The 19545-nt window shown below is 46.7% G+C and overlaps 1 protein-coding gene across 1 annotated transcript in view; it reads left to right on the top strand.

The window, feature by feature from the left end:
• The window catches only part of RAPGEF5 (Rap guanine nucleotide exchange factor 5), a 499799-nt gene that overhangs the window by 463016 nt on the left and 17238 nt on the right, over positions 1 to 19545 (top strand). Inside the window, exons 21-24 of the mRNA XM_063921784.1 lie at positions 7806 to 7896; positions 8555 to 8605; positions 10070 to 10157; positions 11702 to 11766. Coding sequence (XP_063777854.1) covers positions 7806 to 7896; positions 8555 to 8605; positions 10070 to 10157; positions 11702 to 11766 — 295 coding nt within the window. The remainder of the gene's footprint in view (positions 1 to 7805; positions 7897 to 8554; positions 8606 to 10069; positions 10158 to 11701; positions 11767 to 19545) is intronic.

Genomic DNA, 19545 nt, shown 5'->3' with positions numbered 1-19545 from the left:
GTGGGACATGTCTCCTCATTTCTGTAAAAGTAAGAAGTATGTGCAGTATATTTAATATGTGCTGCGAAGTCTGAGATCAGTCTGTGGGGATCATTCTTTCTCTGACGTCCTAGTGGATGCTGGGAACTCCGTAAGGACCATGGGGAATAGCAGCTCCGCAGGAGACAGGGCACATCTAAAGAAAGCTTTAGGATCACCTGGTGTGCACTGGCTCCTCCTCCTATGACCCTCCTCCAAGCCTCAGTTAGATTTTCTGTGCCCGACGAGAAGGGTGCACACTAGGGGCTCTCCTGAGCTCTTTGTGAAAGTTTTAGTTTAGGTTTATTATTTTCAGTGAGACCTGCTGGCAACAGGCTCACTGCATCGAGGGACTAAGGGGAGAAGAAGCGAACTCACCTGCGTGCAGAGTGGATTGGGCTTCTTAGGCTACTGGACATTAGCTCCAGAGGGACGATCACAGGTTCAGCCTGGATGGGTCACCGGAGCCGCGCCGCCGGCCCCCTTACAGAGCCAGAAGAGCGAAGAGGTCCGGAAAAATCGGCGGCAGAAGACTTTCCTGTCTTCAGATAAAGGTAGGCGCACAGCACCGCAGCTGTGCGCCATTGCTCTCAGCACACTTCACACTCCGGTCACTGAGGGTGCAGGGTGCTGGGGGGGCAGCGCCCTGAGACGCAATAAATCGATAGAAAACCTTTTATGGCTAAAATAAATGCATCACATATAACTCCTGGGCTATATGGATGCATTTAACCCCTGCCAAAACATACAAGAAAACGGATGATAAGGACGCCGAGAAAGGGGCGGAGCCTATCTCCTCAGCACACTGGCGCCATTTTCCCTCACAGCTCAGTTGGAGGGAAGCTCCCTGGCTCTCCCCTGCAGTCACTACACTACAGAAAGGGGTTAAAAAAGAGAGGGGGGCACAAATTAGGCGCAGTATAAACAATACAGCAGCTATAAAGGGAAAAACACTTATATAAGGTTATCCCTGTATATATATAGCGCTCTGGTGTGTGCTGGCAAACTCTCCCTCTGTCTCCCCAAAGGGCTAGTGGGGTCCTGTCCTCTATCAGAGCATTCCCTGTGTGTGTGCTGTGTGTCGGTACATTTGTGTCGACATGTATGAGGAGAAAAATGATGAGGAGACGGAGTAGAGTGTCTGTAATAGTGTTGTCACCCCCTGGGGGGTCGACACCTGAGTGGATGTACTGTTGAAATTGCGTGACAGTGTCAGCTTTGTATAAAAGACAGTGGTTGACATGAGACAGCCGGCTACTCAGCTTGTGCATGTCCAGACGTCTCATACAGGGGCTCTAAAGCGCCCGTTACCTCAGATACAGACGCCGACACGGATACTGACTCCTGTGTCGACGGTGAAGAGACAACCGTGATTTCCAATAGGGCCACACATTGCATGATTGAGGCAATGGAAAAAGTTTACACTTTTCTGATAGTATAAATACCACCAAAAAAAGGGGTATTATGTTTGGTGAGGAAAAACTTCCTGTAGTTTTCCTGAATCTGAGAAATAAAATGAGGTGTGTGATGATGCGTGGGTTTCCCCCCGATAACAATTGATAATTTCTAAAAAGTTATTGGCAGTATACCTTTTCCCGCCAGAGGTTAGGGTGCGTTGGGAAACACCCCCTAGGGGGGATAAGGCGCTCACACGCTTGTAAGAACAAGGGCTCTACCCTCTCTGGAGATGGCCGCCCTTAGGGATCCTGCTGATAGAAAGCAGGAGGGTATCCTAAAATGTATTTACACACATACTGGTGTTATACTGCGACCAGCAATCGCCTCAGCCTGGATGTGCAGTGCTGGGTTGGCGTGGTCGGATTCCCTGACTGGAAATTTGATATCCTAGATAAGGACAGTATATTATTGCCTATAGAGCAATTAAAAGATGCATTTCTATATATGCATGATGCACAGCGGAATATTTGCCGACTGGCATCAAGTATAAGTGCGTTGTCCAATTATACCAGTAAAGTGGTCAGGTGATGCGGATTCCAAACGGCATTTGGAAGTACAGGTTGAGTATCCCATATCCAAATATTCCGAAATACGGAATATTCCGAAATACGGACTTTTTTGAGTGAGAGTGAAATAGTGAAACCTTTGTTTTTTGATGGCTCAATGTACACAAACTTTGTTTAATACACAAAGTTATTAATAATATTGTATTAAATGACCTTCAGGCTGTGTGTATAAGGTGTATATGAAACATAAATGAATTGTGTGAATGTACACACACTTTGTTTAATGCACAAAGTTATAAAAAATATTGGCTAAAATTACCTTCAGGCTGTGTGTATGAGGTGTAAATGTAACATAAATGCATTCTGTGCTTAGATTTAGGTCCCACCACCATGATATCTCATTATGGTATGCAATTATTCCAAAATACGGAAAAATCCGATATCCAAAATACCTCTGGTCCCAAACATTTTGGATAAGGGATACACAACCTGTATTGCCTTAAAAAAAAAGGGGATGTACCCCAGGTCGCCTCTCAAAATAAGACGCCGTATTATCAGGCGCAGTCCTGGTTGGCAAGCGGACAAAAGGGTTCCTCTTTTCTGCTCGTGACAGAGGGAGAGGAAAATGGCTGCAGAGATCAGCCAGTTCCCAGGAACAGAAACCCTTTTCCGCCTCTGCCAAGCTCTCAGTATGACGCTAGGGCTTTACAAGTTCAGGCACGGTGGGGGCCCGTTCTCAATGAATTTCAGTGCGCAGTGGGCTCACTCGCAAGTAGACCCCTGGATCCTTCAGGTAATATTTCAGGGGTACAAATTGGAATTCGAGACGTATTCCCCTCACCGTTTCCAAAAGTCTGTTTTACCGACGTCTCCCGCTGACAGGGAGGCAGTTTTGGAAGCCATTCACAAGCTGTATTCCCAGCAGGTGATAATTAAGGTACCCCTCCTGCAACAGGGAACGGGGTATTATTCCACACTATTGTGGTACCGAAGCCAGACGGCTCGGTGAGACCGATTTTAAAATCTAAAATCTAAAATCTTTGAACACTTACATACAGAGGTTCAAATTCAAAATTGAGTCACTCAGAGCAGTGATTGCAAACCTGGAAGAAGGGGACTACATGATGTCTCGGGACATCAAGGATGCTTACCTTCATGTCAAAATTTACCCTTCTCACCAAGGGTATCTCAGGTTATGGTACAGAACTGTCACTATCAGTTCAGACGCTGCCGTAGGGATGGTCCACGGCACCCCGGGTCTTTACTGAAGTAATGACCGTAATGATGATATTCCTTCGAAGGAAGGGAATTGTAGTTATCCTTTACTTGGACGATTCCCTGATAAGGGTGAGATCCAGGGAACAGTTGGAGATCGGTGTAGCACTACCTCAGGTAGTGTTGCGGCAGCACGATTGGATTCTCAATATTCCAAAATCGCAGCTGGTTCCGACGACTTGTCTTCTGTTCCTAGGGATGATCCTGGACACAGTCCAGAAAGAAGGTGTTTCTCCCGGAGGAGAAAGCCAGGGAGTTATCCGAGCTAGTCAGGAACCTCCTAAAACCGAACCAAGTCTCAGTGCATCAATGCACAAGGGTTCTGGGTAAAAATGGTGGCTTCCTACGAAGCAATCCCATTCGGCAGATTCCACGCAAGACTTTCCAGTGGAACCTACTGGACAAATGGTCCGGGTCGCATCTTCAGATGCTTCAGCGGATAACCCTGTCACCAGGGACAAGGGTATCCCTCCTGTGGTGGTTGCAGAGTGCTCATCTTCTAGAGGGCCGCAGATTCGGCATGCGGGACTGGGTCCTGGTGGCCACGGATGCCAGCCTGCGAGGCTGGGGAGCAGTCACACAGGGAAGGAATATCCAGGGCTTATGGTCAAGCCTGGAGACATCACTTCACATAAATGTCCTGAAGCTAAGGGCCATTTACAATGCTCTAAGCTTAGCAAGACCTCTGCTTCAAGGTCAGCCGGTGTTGATCCAGTCGGACAACATTACGGCAGTCACCCACGTAAACAGACAGGGTGCCACAAGAAGCAGGAGGGCAATGGCAGAAGCTGCAAGGATTCTTCGCGGGGCGAAAAACCATGTGATAGCACTGTCAGCAGTTTTCATTCCGGGAGTGGACAACTGGGAAGCAGTTTCCTCAGCACGACCTCCACCCGGGAGAGTAAGGACTTCACCCAGAAGTCTTCCACATGATTATAAACCGTTGGGAAAAACTCGACAGGTATTGCGCCACGTCAAGGGACCCTCAGGCAATAGCTGTAGATGCTCTGGTAACACCGTGGGTGTACCAATCAGTGTATGGGTTCCCTCCTCTGCCTCTCATACCCAAGGTACTGAGATTGATAAGATGGAGAGGAGTAAGCACTATATTAGTGGCTCCGGATTGGCCAAGAAGGAATTGGTAACCGGAACTTCAAGAGATGCTCACGGAGGATCCGTAGCCTCTACCTCTAAGAAGGGACCTGCTCCAGCAAGGACCTTGTCTGTTCCAAGACTTACCGCGGCTGCGTTGACGGCATGGCGGTTGAACGCCGGATCCTGAAGGAAAAAGGCATTCCGGATGAAGTCATCCCTATCCTGATCAAAGCCAGGAAGGATGTAACCGCAAAACATTATCACCGCATTTGGCGAAAATATGTTGCGTTGTGCGAGGCCAGTAAGGCTCGACGGAGAAAATTCAACTGGGTCGATTCCTGCATTTCCTGCAAACAGGAGTATCTATGGGCCTGAAATTGGGGTCCATTAAGGTTCAAATTTCGGCTCTGTCAATTTTCTTCCAAAAAAGAACTAGCTTCAGTCCCTGAAGTTCAGACATTTGTTAAAGGGGTACTGCATATACAGCCTCCTTTTGTGCCTTTAGTGGCACTTTTGGGATCTCCAGGTGGTTTTTGGGTTCCAAAAGTCACATTGGTTTGACACACTTAAATCTGTGGAGTTAAAATATCTCACAGAAAAAGTGGTCATGCTGTTGGCTCTGGCCTGGGCCAGGCGCGTGTCAGAATTGGTGGCTTTATCCTGTAAAAGCCCTTATCTGATTTTCCATTCGGACAGGGCGGAATTGAGGACTCGTCCTCAGTTTCTCCCTAAGGTGGTTTTCAGCGTTCACCTGAACCAAACCTATTGTGGTGCCTGCGGCTACTAGGGACTTGGAGGACTCCAAGTTGCTAGACGTTGTCAGGACCCGGAAAATATATGTTTCCAGGACGGCTGGAGTCAGGAAATCTGACTCGCTGTTTATCCTCTATGCACCCAACTAGCTGGGTGCTCCTGCTTCTAAGCAGACTATTGCTCGTTGGATTTGTAGTACAATTCAGCTTGCACATTCTGTGGCAGGCCTGCCACAGCCAAAAATCTGTAAATGCCCATTCCACAAGGAAGGTGGGCTCATCTTGGGCAGCTGCACGAGGGGTCTCGGCTTTACAACTTTGCCGAGCAGTTACTTGGTCAGGAGCAAATACGTTTGTAAAATTCTACAAATTTGATACCCTGGCTGAGGAGGACCGGGAGTTCTCTCATTGGGGGCTGCAGAGTCATCCGCACTCTCCCGCCCGTTTGGGAGCTTTGGTATAATCCCCATGGTCCTTACGGAGTTCCCAGCATCCACTAGGACGTCAGAGAAAATAAGAATTTACTTACCGATAATTCTATTTCTCGTAGTCCGTAGTGGATGCTGGGCGCCCATCCCAAGTGCGGATTGTCTGCAATACTGGTACATAATTATTGTTACCAAAAAATTCGGGTTATTGTTGTAGTGAGCCATCTTTTCGAGAGGCTTCTCTATTATCATGCTGTTAACTGGGTTCAGATCACAAGTTGTACAGTGTGATGGGTGTGGCTGGTATGAGTCTTGCCCGGGATTCAAAATCCTTCCTTATTGTGTACGCTCGTCCGGGCACAGTATCCTAACTGAGGCTTGGAGAAGGGTCATAGGGGGAGGAGCCAGTGCACACCAGGTGATCCTAAAGCTTTCTTTAGATGTGCCCTGTCTCCTGCGGAGCCGCTATTCCCCATGGTCCTTACGGAGTTCCCAGCATCCACTACGGACTACGAGAAATAGAATTATCGGTAAGTAAATTCTTATTTTTATGTTTTATCCCATAGCGGTCTGTAGGAGACCCTAATTTAGACACTGTGTAAGCTATATGTAGAATACAGCAGTCATACAGTCATTGTGCCCATATCAGGCTGTCTCCCAGCCCTGACATATGCTGTTTCCAGTACATTTTATGATGAGACTGGGGGTTATTGTATAAAGTCTACAAACAACCACACCAGTTTTAATTCCAGTGTAGCAAGTCCTGGGAAAACCTGATTCCAATTATTATTACTGTGATTTGTGAACAAAAACAACCGCTGCAGAGAACAGAAAATATGAGTATAACTCTACTACACTTATTTCCAGACCATGCACAGCGCAGTCACCGTAATCCCTGACGTCTAATGATCTGTGCGTAAACCACACTGCGCACATGCAAATCTGGTACTGGGTACAGTGCCCTAAAAGCTGCTGCATGATTAGCTGCTGGCGTTTGGGGAGGTGACGGGGAGTGTCTCTGAATACGGGTGCATGTTGGCCCCTGTTTTCTGGGTGTGGCGAAGCCAGTGGCTGCATTATTGGACGTAGCTTCACTGGCCCCAGCAGCGTGATTTTGGCGAACATCCTGAGTAACCTGAGGGTTACTTAACTGTCCGATGTTCACGTACTTGATCCGATGCTGCGTCTTTGGGTGCGGCAGCAGATCAGAGAAGCTGGCAGTGGGCGGATTTTTGCTAAAGACGCTTCTTGCGGCTTTTGCATAATTTCACACAGCCGCTGTGTATAAATACACAGCGACTGTACTATTAGTTTCTATTTCTGAATCAGCCCCACAGTCCACAAATGGGCCTATGTACAGGTCTTCATCAGTCCCATTATAACAGTGGAGAACACCATGATGAGTGCTTGCAACTTCTGCAATTAAACTTTGTCACATATTGGTATGCAAAAAGTTCATGGAAATTCACAATACTTGATATTCATATCTATGTTTATGTCTAAGGCTGGGTACACGCCTGGCAGACGGATCACCCGATCTGCCAACTGATGTACAGTAATGATTGTCACGATGTATGCATAAATGATCTTGTTCATACACACTTATAAAGCCGCCGACTGATATGTCTGTCAGTAGAGTCAGTTGAATATGCCCGCCCATGTGTGACATCATAAACAATGGCTGCTGCTACCAACCTATCACGCGGTCTGTGGGTCAGCCGTACACACAGCCAGATGTACCGATATACTGTATCAGCATCGAGTGTACAGCAGGGCCGACCTGATATTTCTTTGAATGCCATCGTTCACTGACATATCGACTGTTCACTTCCAATGTGCTAGCGATATATTGTTTGTCGAACAAACAATATATTGTATCGACCAGTGTGTACCCAGTCTTAATATTAGGAGGAATTTATTATACATACAGTAAATACAACACATGAGCTAGAATTAAATATACATAGTAATTGTAGATGGTTTCTGTTTATAATACATTTACACAGGTTCCACCAGTCTCCCTGCTATCACTTACTATATTTATGCCCTGTCCCTAATCCCCCAATCCTACCATTCATCAGTGATCTGGACCTTCGTAGCCTAAGCAGAGACTGTTGTGATAATGTTACTAGCACTGAATACAAGATTTATGTTACATAATGTAACAGGGACCAACTTAAATTTTACAATCATGTTATATATAAAATAAGTGGTATCAAATGGCATAAATGGTAAAGAGTAATTAGGTTATATGTATTGTCTTTTCCTAACAGTTGTAAAGCTCAAAGGAACTTGAATTCATTCTTTGCCATAATTATGGGGCTGAACACTGCGTCGGTCAGCCGGCTGGCTCAGACTTGGGAGGTAAGGTTCTGCCACCATTGCACGTTTCGTGTGTTGTGGGTCATTCTACAACTTGGTAAAAACATTTTTAATGTATAAGCTATTTAAAAGCTGCAAGCGCCATGAATATAGGGCAGACTAGATGGGCCAAGTGGTTCTTATTTGTCGTCACATTCTATGTTTCTATAGGCTCAATTCTGAATCATATAATTAAATGGCTGAAGCATGTAGTTGGGATTGTGTTAGCCAGTCAGTATAACCCATCTGGCGAATCCAGCCGTTGTTTTGGTATCCAGTCTCACATATACCATGGGTGGGGAACCTGTGACCCTCCAGCTTTTGTTGAACTACACATCCCAGCATGCCCTGCAACAGGTTTAGCATGGTCAAATAGCAAGACTGTAGCAGGGCATGCTGGTATGTGTAGTTCAACAACAGCTGGAGGGCCAAAGGTTCCCCATATCTTCTTTATACAGACTAAATTAGAGGGACTGCCTGCAACTTTTACTGTCAGGCGTTTAAACTTTGATTCTAAGCTCACTGTTACCATATCAAATTGGAGAGGAACATACTTGGCATTCATAGCACAAAATCCATGTAGAGCCTTCAAAGTCCAACTTTTGTTTGTGTTCCTGTGCTACGGGGTAACATTATCTATTCTCTTTATGTTCATTCCAAGAAAATCCCAGGAAAGTTCAAGAAACTCTTCTCTGAACTTGAAAGCCTGACGGTGAGTTTCTTGCTATGTGTGTACTGGGTGCATCGCAGTGCGGATAGTTAATATTAATTACAAGTGTGCTCATCGCTCTGTAGAAAGCAGAGGCGGGCATTTTATGGGAAAAACCAATATGCATCAGATTACAGCATTTCACTGACTAGTCTATAGTGGCATTAAGCAGCATTAGGGAGCCGTCGTGTTTGTTAGCTGAATTAAACCTCTCCACTTCTCTGTGTGTACGTGACAGAAAGATAATGGGGTGTATTCAATAGCTGTCGGAAGCTGCCGTCTTGTCGGAAATACGGCAGCTTCCGACAGTTTTCGGTCGGAAGGGTTTCCGACCGATTGAAAATGTTAATTTTTTCCGACAAGTCGGGAATTCCCGACTTGGCGGAAAACACATGGATCGGAGGAATAGCTGCCGATCCGCGTGCTTCTGTCGGAAATGGGGCCAAATCCGACAGGTTTTGGCCCCCTTTCTGTCAAACTCAATCTGACTTGAAAACAAGTCAGATTGAGGTGAGGAGACGGGGAGCGGTGTGGCGGACTACTGGGATGAGAGGTACCTTGCCTGGCCATCCCCCGGCCAGGCGCCTCTCTCCCTGCAGCGCCACCACCGCAGACATCACTGCCGCAGATGCTGGCAGCTCCCCCCGCCACCCACAACCGTCACCACCCCCCGCTGCTGCTGTCTGCGCACCCAGCAGCCGCAGGACAGGACACCGGGTACGGCCAAATCCGACAGTCGGATTGGGCCATCCGTTGAATAGCGCTTGTAGGATCCATTCTGACAAATGCATGTCGGAATGGATCCGACACTTCTTAAATACACCACAAAGTGCGGGGTGAAGTTACACAGGGCTGCAAAACCGCAACAAACATTTAGGAATAAGTCTGCATGAAAGAGCACGTATATTTCAGGAGAAACCTATTGCTGTATGTGTACAAGGGACAACGTGTAATAACATCACAAAGTCACTAATTACATTTTACAAAGTTATGATAACTACACAAATTGATGGCGGCCCATACTGCATGCATGTAGCAAGTTGGGGGGGAGGGGGCGAAATGATCATACGTTTTTCTCCCATGTATCACAGTGCACTTGGGGGTCGATGTGTAAAAGCTGCAGTTTGGGCGATTTTATCATCGGGAATTGAAACCACATTATTAAATGCATTTAATACATTATGGGGTGTATCCTATTAGCAGAGCTAATTTTTTGTCTGAAAAAAAAGGCTAATATTGCGATTTTAGGCCAATGGTCACGTCCGGGCGATCCATTATAGCTCCTTTTGGTCGGAAAATGTCCCATAAAAATGTGTTTAAAAAAACAAAAAAAAACGTGTCTCTAAAGTCTGATTATCAGGGATTTTGCTTGGCATATTTATGCAATCATATTATAATGTAGTTGTATGATGATCATGCACCATGGAACGTGAAAACGCTGACTTTACCTTTAATGCACTCTTACAGGACCCATCCCTAAATCACAAAGCTTACAGAGACACTTTTAAAAAAATGAAGCCGCCAAAAATCCCCTTTATGCCATTACTCTTAAAAGGTGAGTAAAGTATTGCTAGGGCTCATAAACAAAGTGGTTGTTTTTGCTTTACTTTATGAAAGTCTGCATGTGCATCTGTCACCAGCAGCTAGTGCAGTGCCGCGGGACACTTGCAGGGGTGACCTGGGTTGGTGGTCCAGGACCAATTCAAATTATTTATGGTCAATGTAATAGACAAAACAAGTGCTGCTGGCTGCCAGTCATAAAATATGTGGAAATTGGGCATGATAGACGCTTTAAGTTTTGATTAAAAAATGCTGCGATAATAAAAAATAATATGTGGACAAACAGAAGCAAATCATGTCCCTCACCACATAACTGACCCTAAGGATGACACATAAACACAATTACTTAATTTAATATTCATTTCTAAATTTCTCAATAAGAAACTTTTGCCCTGGGGGTGCCGTGAATAAAATTCTGATACTCTGGAGCGCCGTGATTCAAAAATGTTATGAACCACTGAGCTAGTATAATTCTGCAATGCCGCAGAGCTTGTGTAGCAGCACACCCCCATATAGTAATACAGTCCCACGTGACAATCCCTAATAAATCACCATCTAGATAACTAGGAGAGCGTCCCAGTATTGATGAATGGTTATATATTGTGTGGTGGTCATTCCGTATTTCAAAATGTTTCATTCTCTCAGTTTAAATTTTTGTCCAATATTTCATATAAATGTATTCTGATTTAAGAACAACCGGGGCACCCATGTATATAATTTGTGGCTCAATTATTTAATCGCCTCCATCTCTTAAAAGACAGCTGTATCCAATGCTGGTTTAAATGCAAATTGCGTTCCAGCTCCGATGGCTTTGAAGCTTTGCTGGAGCTCTTAAGGAACTCTGGTAATTAAAATTTACAGCTGAGTATTGCTCATGTGGCTGTTCCCGTATTTATGAATGTTAAGTATCTTAATTCCCTCTGACTCATCTGTCTGCCCTGACTGAGGGATGCGGAATACTGTGGTTGTCGCTAACATTGCTTAGTGTTCATGTATAGTTTATGCCAGTGGTTACCAAACTTTTTTGAATCACGGCGCCCTAGAATGTCAGAATTTTTTTCACGGCACCCCGAGGCCAAAAATTTCTTATTGAGAAATTTAGAAAGAAATATTACATTAAGTAGATTGCGTTTATATGTCATCCTTAGGGTCAGTTGTGTGGTGAGGGACAAGATTTGCTTCTGTCTGGCCACATATTTTATGACTGGCAGTCACCAGCACTGGTTTTGCCTTTTATATTGACCATGAATAATTTTAATTGGTCCTGGACCACCAACCCAGGGCACCCCTGCAAGTGTCCCGAGGCACCCCAGGGAGCCACGGCACACAGTTTGGGAACCTCTGGTTTATGCAGAGACAAGCTCACGGTCTACTAGACAGTTCAGGAACATATGCAATGTATTGCATTGACTGTATATGTACCTGGCTATGCTTTAATTGATGTTTCGGATGGTCAGGGAAAGTGACATTTGCGCAGAAATGTATAGCTTATATATGATGCATAGTATTTAATACATATGTCTCTTTGGTTTGTTTTAGATGTCACATTCATTCATGAAGGAAATAAAACCTTTCTGGATAACCTTGTCAACTTTGAAAAACTGGTAAGTTACTGAACTCATATTGGTTATACTGTGTGCCAGTGTAATAAGTGGCATAACACATTCCCAACTGTAAATTATAGGGATATTTAGAAGTAATCGAGAAGTTCTGTATCCGAATAATACATATATTATTTATACACCTATTAACACCACTTGTGTATTACGTTCTGCTTGTCTTAGCCAGATATTATTAACTGTAGTCACTCTTATTGTTTACATCATACTTCTGTGACACGAACATTTACTTGACATAGCAATGAAACTTTAACCGTAATGATTTAATTGCCCAGAGCTAATTGACCCCCAGTAGTTGCTGAACAATAATATTGGACACATAGGGGTAAATTTACTAAGGTGGGAGGTTTTTTTTTAGACCTGGTGATGTTGCCTGTAGCAACCAATCAGATTCTATCTATTATCTTCTATAAGCAGCTATATCAATGTTAAGTAGAATCCGATTGGTTGCTATGAGCAACATCACTAGTTCTAAAAAAACTCCCACCTCAGTAAATTTACCCCATACTGTTGTGTGTGTATATACAAACAAAAGATCAGATAAGCAACATGATTCGGCATATATCGGACCATATATTGGACACAGTATATTAACTGATAGCTGTAAAGATGTCCCTACTCATTTTGTATATAATCATATGCCGCAGTGCGTACGCACGTAGCAGCAAATTATACGCAGCTTGCCATACTCAGGCACAGTGTGAGACCGCTCCATTGATTTCAGTGGGAGCAGATCCATATGCACATGCCTGCAGACTTTCCCGGGCACGCTATTTGCTGCACGTGAGTTGCGGTTACCGCGACTTGCTTACAAGCAGACACCGGGCACATCTGTAAGTGATGAAAAGTCAAACATTGTTTATGTGTGTGTGATGCGGTCTTGGTGTGTGGCTGGTCAGTCACAATACAGTAATACGTCTCCATGGTCATTACTGCAGGAATGCAGCTTTGCGTTACGTCAGTCTTGCAGCAACTGTGTCTCATATCTGCCTGCTATTATATGGCTGACCTGACGCCCAGTGTTGCACACGAGATAACATCACCTTTACAATAACTGCAATTACAGCTCATAAATCTCTGTAGCCATAGACACTGAAGTTTATTCCCATTTCTCTGACGTCCTAGTGGATGCTGGGGACTCCGTAAGGACCATGGGGAATAGACGGGCTCTGCAGGAGACTGGGCACACTATAAGAAAAATTTGGTACTACCTGGTGTGCACTGGCTCCTCCCTCTATGCCCCTCCTCCAGACCCCAGTTAGATTTCTGTGCCCGGCCGAGCTGGATGCACACTAGGGGCTCTCCTGAGCTCCTAGAAAGAAAGCGAACCTACCTGCTTGCAGCTAGCTTGGGCTTCTTAGGCTACTGGACACCATTAGCTCCAGAGGGATCGACCGCAGGACCCGTCCTTGGTGTTCGTTCCCGGAGCCGCGCCACCGTCCCCCTTACAGAGCCAGAAGCAAGAAGATGGTCCGGAAAATCGGCGGCAGAAGACTTCAGTCTTCACCAAGTAGCGCACAGCACTGCAGCTGTGCGCCATTGCTCCTCATACACACTTCACACTCCGGTCACTGAGGGTGCAGGGCGCTGGGGGGGGGCGCCCTGAGCAGCAATAAAATCACCTTGGCTGGCAAAATAACCACAATATATAGCCCCAGAGGCTATATATGTGGTAATTACCCCTGCCAGAATACAGAAAAAAGCGGGAGAAAAGTCAGCCGAAAAAGGGGCGGAGCCATCTCCCTCATCACACTGGCGCCATTTCTCCCTCACAGTTCCGCTGGAAGGAAGCTCCCTGACTCTCCCCTGCAGTCTACACTACAGAAAAGGGTAAAAAAGAGAGGGGGGGCACAAATTTGAGGCGCAGTAAATATTATAGCAGCTATAGGGGACATAATTCAGTTAGTCCCTGTATTATATAGCGCTCTGGTGTGTGCTGGCATACTCTCTCTCTGTCTCCCCAAAGGGCTTTTGTGGGGTCCTGTCTCCTTTAAGAGCATTCCCTGTGTGTGTGTGCGGTGTGTCGGTACGGCTGTGTCGACATGTTTGATGAGGAGACTTATGTGGAGGCGGAGCAGATGCCTATAAATGTTATGTCACCCCCTGCGGGGCAGACACCTGAGTGGATGGACTGATGGAAGGAATTACGTGCAAGTGTCGACTCCTTACATAAAAAAATTGACGACATGCCAAATGCGGGACAGCCGGCTTCTCAGCTGGTGCCTGCCCAGGCAATTCAAAGGCCATCAGGGGCTCTAAAACGCCCACTACCTCAGATGGCAGACACGGATGTCGACACGGATACTGATACCAGTGTCGACGACGATGAGTCAAATTTAATGTCCACTAGGACCATTCGTTGCATGATTGAGGCAATGAAAGAGGTTTTACACATTTCTGATATAAACCCAGGTACCTCAAAAAAGGGTATTATGTTTGGGGAGAAAAAGCTACCAATAGTTTTTCCCCCATCTGAAGAATTAAATGAAGTGTGTGAAGAAGCGTGGGCTTTCCCTGATAAAAAATTGGTGATTTCAAAAAAATTACTAATGGCGTTCCCTTTCTCGCCAGAGGATAGGTCACGTTGGGAAACTCCCCCTAGGGTGGATAAAGCGCTCACACGTTTGTCTAAAAAGGTGGCACTACCGTCTCCGGATACGGCCGCCCTAAAGAAACCTGCTGATAGAAAGCAGGAGGCTATCCTAAAGTCTATATATACACACACTGGTGTTATACTGAGACCAGCTATTGCTTCAGCGTGGATGTGCAGTGCTGCTGCTGCTTGGTCAGATTCCCTGTGAGAAAATATTGACACCCTGGACAGGGACACTATATTGCTAACCGTAGAGCATATAAAAGACTCAGTCTTGTACATGAGAGATGCACAGAGGGAGATCTGCCGGCTGGCATCTAGAATAAGTGCATTGTCCATTTCTGCTAGGAGAGGCTTATGGACTCGGCAGTGGACAGGGTATGCAGATTCTAAAAGGCACATGGAAGTTTTGCCTTATAAGGGTGAGGAGTTATTCGGGGATGGTCTCTCAGACCTTGTTTCCACAGCAACAGCTGGGAAGTCAGCATTTTTGCCCCATGTCCCCTCACAGCCTAAGAAAGCGCCATATTATCAGGTACAGTCCTTTCGACCCCAGAAAAACAGGCGGGAAAAAGGCGGGTCCTTTCTGTCTAGAGGCAGAGGAAGGGGAAAAAAGCTGCACCACGCAGCAGGTTCCCAGGAACAAAAGTCCTCCCCCGCTTCTTCCAAATCCGCCGCATGACGGTGGGGCTCCACAGGCGGAGCCAGGTACGGTGGGGGGCCGCCTCAAAAATTTCAGCGATCAGTGGGTTCGCTCACGGGTGGATCCCTGGATCCTTCAAGTAGTATCTCAGGGGTACAAGCTGGAATTCGAGGCGCCTCCCCCCCGCCGTTTCCTCAAATCGGCCTTACCGACAACTCCCTCGGGCAGGGAGGCTGTACTAGAGGCAATTCACAAGCTGTATTCCCAGCAGGTGATAGTCAAAGTACCCCTACTTCAACAAGGACGGGGTTACTATTCCACACTGTTTGTGGTACCGAAACCGGACGGTTCGGTGAGACCCATTTTAAATTTGAAATCCTTGAACACATACATAAAAAGATTCAAGTTCAAGATGGAATCGCTCAGGGCGGTTATTGCAAGCCTGGACGAGGGGGATTACATGGTATCACTGGACATCAAGGATGCTTACCTGCATGTCCCAATGTACCTTCCTCACCAGGAGTACCTCAGATTTGTGGTACAGGATTGCCATTACCAATTCCAGACACTACCGTTTGGACTGTCCACGGCACCGAGGGTGTTTACCAAGGTAATGGCAGAAATGATGATACTCCTTCGAAAAAAGGGAGTTTTAATTATCCCGTACTTGGACGATCTCCTAATAAAGGCGAGGTCCAGGGAGCAGTTACTGGTCGGAGTAGCACTATCTCGGGAAGTGCTACAACAGCATGGCTGGATTCTAAACATTCCAAAGTCACAACTGGTTCCTTCCACACGCTTACTGTTCCTGGGGATGATTCTGGACACAGAACAGAAAAAAGTGTTTCTCCCGCAGGAGAAAGCCAAGGAGCTGTCATCTCTAGTCAGAGACCTCCTAAAACCAAAACGGGTATCGGTGCATCACTGCACACGAATCCTGGGAAAAATGGTGGCTTCGTACGAAGCAATTCCATTCGGCAGGTTCCATGCAAGGACCTTCCAGTGGGACCTCTTGGACAAGTGGTCGGGATCGCATCTTCAGATGCATCAACTGATAACCCTGTCTCCAAGGACCAGGGTGTCTCTACTGTGGTGGCTGCAGAGTGCTCATCTTCTAGAGGGCCGCAGATTCGGCATACAGGACTGGGTCCTGGTGACCACGGATGCCAGCCTTCGCGGCTGGGGCGCAGTCACACAGGGAAGAAATTTCCAGGGACTTTGGTCAAGTCAGGAGTCGACCCTACACATAAACATTCTGGAACTGAGGGCCATTTACAATGCCCTAAGTCAGGCAAGGCCCCTGCTTCAAAACCAGCCGGTTCTGATCCAATCAGACAACATCACGGCAGTCGCCCATGTAAACCGACAGGGCGGCACAAGAAGCAGGGTGGCGATGGCAGAAGCCACAAGGATTCTCCGATGGGCGGAAAATCACGTAATAGCACTGTCAGCAGTGTTCATTCCGGGAGTGGACAACTGGGAAGCAGACTTCCTCAGCAGACACGACCTACACCCGGGAGAGTGGGGACTTCATCCAGAAGTCTTCCTACTGTTGGTAAACCGTTGGGAAAGGCCACAGGTGGACATGATGGCGTCCCGCCTCAACAAAAAGCTAAAGAGATATTGCGCCAGGTCAAGGGACCCTCAGGCGATAGCTGTGGACGCTCTAGTGACACCGTGGGTGTTCCAGTCGGTTTATGTGTTCCCTCCTCTGCCTCTCATTCCAAAGGTACTGAGAATAATAAGAAGGCGAGGAGTAAGAACGATACTCGTGGTTCCGGATTGGCCAAGAAGAGCTTGGTACCCGGAACTTCAAGAAATGTTATCAGAGGACCCATGGCCTCTACCGCTCAGACAGGATCTGCTACAGCAGGGGCCCTGTCTGTTCCAAGACTTACCGCGGCTGCGTTTGACGGCATGGCGGTTGAATTCCGGATCCTAAAGGAAAAGGGCATTCCGGAGGAAGTCATTCCTACGCTGATAAAAGCCAGGAAAGAAGTAACCGCAAACCATTATCACCGCATTTGGCGAAAATATGTTGCGTGGTGTGAGGCCAGGAAGGCCCCTACAGAGGAATTTCAGCTGGGTCGTTTTCTGCACTTCCTACAGTCGGGAGTGACTATGGGCCTAAAATTGGGTTCCATTAAGGTCCAGATTTCGGCTCTGTCGATTTTCTTCCAGAAAGAACTGGCTTCACTGCCTGAAGTTCAGACTTTTGTAAAGGGAGTGCTTCATATTCAGCCCCCTTTTGTGCCTCCTGTGGCACCTTGGGATCTCAATGTGGTGTTGAGTTTCCTAAAATCACATTGGTTTGAACCACTTAAAACCGTGGATCTGAAATATCTCACGTGGAAAGTGGTCATGTTATTGGCCTTGGCTTCGGCCAGGCGTGTGTCAGAATTGGCGGCTTTGTCATGTAAAAGCCCTTATCTGATTTTCCATATGGATAGGGCAGAATTGAGGACTCGTCCCCAGTTTCTCCCTAAGGTGGTATCAGCTTTTCACTTGAACCAACCTATTGTGGTGCCTGCGGCTACTAGGGACTTGGAGGATTCCAAGTTACTGGACGTAGTCAGGGCCTTGAAAATTTATGTTTCCAGGACGGCTGGAGTCAGAAAAACTGACTCGCTTTTTATCCTGTATGCACCCAACAAAATAGGTGCTCCTGCTTCTAAGCAGACTATTGCTCGCTGGATTTGTAGCACAATTCAGCTGGCGCATTCTGTGGCTGGATTGCCGCATCCTAAATCAGTGAAAGCCCATTCCACGAGGAAGGTGGGCTCATCTTGGGCGGCTGCCCGAGGGGTCTCGGCTTTACAACTTTGCCGAGCTGCAACTTGGTCAGGGGCAAACACGTTTGCTAAATTCTACAAATTTGATACCCTGGCTGAGGAGGACCTTGAGTTCTCTCATTCGGTGCTGCAGAGTCATCCGCACTCTCCCGCCCGTTTGGGAGCTTTGGTATAATCCCCATGGTCCTTACGGAGTCCCCAGCATCCACTAGGACGTCAGAGAAAATAAGAATTTACTCACCGGTAATTCTATTTCTCGTAGTCCGTAGTGGATGCTGGGCGCCCATCCCAAGTGTGGATTGTCTGCAATACTTGTATATAGTTATTGCCTAACTAAAGGGTTATTGTTGAGCCATCTGTTGAGAGGCTCAGTTATATTTCATACTGTTAACTGGGTTTAATATCACGAGTTATACGGTGTGATTGGTGTGGCTGGTATGAGTCTTACCCGGGATTCAAAATCCTTCCTTATTGTGTCAGCTCTTCCGGGCACAGTATCCTAACTGGGGTCTGGAGGAGGGGCATAGAGGGAGGAGCCAGTGCACACCAGGTAGTACCAAATCTTTCTTATAGTGTGCCCAGTCTCCTGCGGAGCCCGTCTATTCCCCATGGTCCTTACGGAGTCCCCAGCATCCACTACGGACTACGAGAAATAGAATTACCGGTGAGTAAATTCTTATTTTTTCTTTGCAATGTTTCTTGCGTTCTTTCGGGTTGCATAAGGACATGGGTAAAAAGTACATTTCAGATCATTCCACAGATTCTCTGGGATTGAGGTCTGTGCTTCATTGGGCAACTCCAGGATTAATCACTTTTATATGTAAGACAATACAATATGACAGTCGCTCCGTTCCTTGGCTCATTATGCGGCTGGAGTATAAATCATCTCCCACATCATAGGGCTCCTGCAGTGTGCAGCAGGTTTTCCTCCATTCTTTCTTATATCATGTTACATCCTGAATTGGATATTATACCCGTATCATTATACCCCCGCCACCCTGCTTCACACAGGATGATGTGCTCAGTCAGGGGCAGATCCAGAAGAAAATGAAAGGGGGGGCACCATGATAGGGGAACGGTAATAGTTATATTTACATGCACCTAAGGCACGCGTGCTCCCAGATAAGAGGAGTGGTATCACAGGGGGTGTGGCCTCACAGAATACGCCATCAGGTAATGATTGGCTGTAGGAGCGCATCCTGGTTTATTGCCAATGTTTCACCCTGATGAAAAGGCTGATTGGGCCTTGAAATGTTGGTCACCTGTTCCATTAGTTATGGGAGCCTGGAAGGCACTCCAGCACAATATAATTATTATAGCTTTTAGTTGGTGGTGGCAGGTGCAGCATACCTTGTTTTGGGCACTGCAGTGAGACTCAGACTGCAGGACACGAACTGCCCATCTTTGATTACCAGAAGCAGCCAGCTGGATCTCCAACAAGCAGTATAAGACATCTGCAGGACAGCCCTGTCACAATCACACGGGCCTCCTTCTCAAAGCTGAGGCTGAGTGTGACTGCACCTAGCATGGTGGTAAAGGAAGTGGAGGAGGAAGCACTGGGAAACTGTGCGGTGCAGTGAGGGCTAATGAAGCCTTCTACACCATCATAAGTAACAGTCTTACTCAATGCTGGCATTTGAACCCCGCGCCTGGGCTGGACTCTGGCTGGCTGGCAGTGGGGGAGGTAGGTTGCAGTGTGAGCAGGGGGAGGCTGGAGCTGCAGCGGACTCGCTCAG

The sequence above is a fragment of the Pseudophryne corroboree genome, chromosome 5, assembly GCF_028390025.1.
Source record: "Pseudophryne corroboree isolate aPseCor3 chromosome 5, aPseCor3.hap2, whole genome shotgun sequence".
NCBI classification, from domain to species: Eukaryota; Metazoa; Chordata; class Amphibia; order Anura; family Myobatrachidae; genus Pseudophryne; species Pseudophryne corroboree.
The sequence above is the reverse complement of the archived record's forward strand: the minus strand, read 5'-3'. Positions and strand labels throughout refer to the sequence as shown.